General features: G+C 37.6%; 1 protein-coding gene across 1 annotated transcript in view; it reads left to right on the forward strand.

Moving 5' to 3' along the window:
* The window catches only part of TGM3 (transglutaminase 3), a 13,718-nt gene that overhangs the window by 8,746 nt on the left and 3,375 nt on the right, over positions 1-1,597 (forward strand). Inside the window, exon 10 of the mRNA XM_009701100.1 lies at positions 366-671. Within this exon, the coding sequence (XP_009699402.1) occupies positions 366-671 (306 nt within the window). The remainder of the gene's footprint in view (positions 1-365; positions 672-1,597) is intronic.

The following is a 1,597-nucleotide window of genomic DNA, read 5'->3' on the forward strand; positions in this document are numbered from 1 at the left end:
TGAGTAGACTGCTAGCCAGAGTCAGCCCACCACATGGTGATGTCAGCTTTCCTTTACATTAGGGGCCTTTTCTGTATTAACAAATAAAGATTTAAATTTCTAAATATTACAACCATAAAAAGGGACAGAAATGAGAAGAGTGAGAAACTTTGGACTTAAGATTTTGTGTTACAAAAAAATGCTATTAGAGGGACAGCCATATTACTGACTGCAGAGCCAGAAAATTAGGCGTGGCTGTGGAAAACAGAGGCTCTGTTCATCTGTATGTACAGACACTAAGTTCTGCTGGATTGTCTCTAGCAGTCATGTAAAATAAGAGATACATGTTAACTGTTGAGGATAATTATCATGGTTCTCTCTAACAGGCTCTACAAAAGAAAGAGATATTTTTAAAAAAGCCCGTAAGAAGCTGGGACTTGAGGATAAATTTGATCCCACAGCACCGACACCACAGGAAATTGATCAAAAGCCTGACATCTCAGGGAACTTCAAGGTGGCTGGCCCTTTAGAAGTTGGCAAAGATCTCAATCTAATTCTGGTTCTTGCAAACTTACAGCCTGATGCTAAGACTATTCGTGTAAATATGACTGCTTGGAGCACTGTGTACACTAGAAGACCAGTTCATGGGATCTGGAAGGACTCCATATCTGTGACTCTGTCTCCTAAGGAAGGTAATTTTTCAAATAACTTTTGATCATAATGGGACAATTGTTTTATCAGTAAATGGGCATTAGAAGCTGGCCAACGTGGGGGAAAAATCTCTAACAAACTGCAGTCTTAAATGTCTGTGCGGAAAAGGCTGAAAAAAATTACATTGCACTTATATTAAAAAGGCATGTTTCACACCATTTCCTTAAGTACTATTCACATTTTGGAAAACGTATCTCAGGAGTGAAAAGAAGATGATGAGTAATCATGAAGTTTCATTTAAGAAAATTTGCGTAAAAAAGGATAAGGACAACGTAAAAGCATAGAAATCAACTCCAACTAAATATGTTCTGGTCAATTATGAGGGGCCTTACTGAAAGGTAACAAGACATGGCTAACAGCAGAAACAAGAAACCTGATCCATTAGCACATTAGAATGGAATGGAAGTGGGAGGAATAGAAATAGCTGAAATAGCCCCCTAAGCTCCACAGAAAAGAAAGTTTGTATCAAATTCTGGAGGAGTAAAGGACCTCAGAATTTTTGAAATTTTTTTTTTCAGATGGAGTTTGGTAACCTTATGGAAGAAATTCTGTACCTAAATATGAGTATTGTTGGAAAGATGAAGTTAAGTTACCGTTAAGAGCTTGGGATAATAGATGTATCAACATCTCTAAAGTGAACTGAAAGATCATTGATTCACAACTCATACTATCTTGTATTAGTCTTAGGCTTGGAGTCATTAATGAAAAGCAGAAATAATATTTCATTTCTTTAATATGTAACTTGACTTCTGGAGTTGGGATCTATCAGCCTCCTCTAAAGCATTATGAATTTGACTCAGTGCAGACAGCATTTATACGCCTAATGGCATTACAGTCATGCAGGCACCTTGTCGTGCCTTGTGCTCACACAGGCTGTGTTAAACCAGTTGCTGAATTTACAGTCAAC

The sequence above is a fragment of the Cariama cristata genome, unplaced genomic scaffold (genome assembly GCF_000690535.1).
Source record: "Cariama cristata isolate BGI_N322 unplaced genomic scaffold, ASM69053v1 scaffold4675, whole genome shotgun sequence".
NCBI classification, from domain to species: domain Eukaryota; kingdom Metazoa; phylum Chordata; class Aves; order Cariamiformes; family Cariamidae; genus Cariama; species Cariama cristata.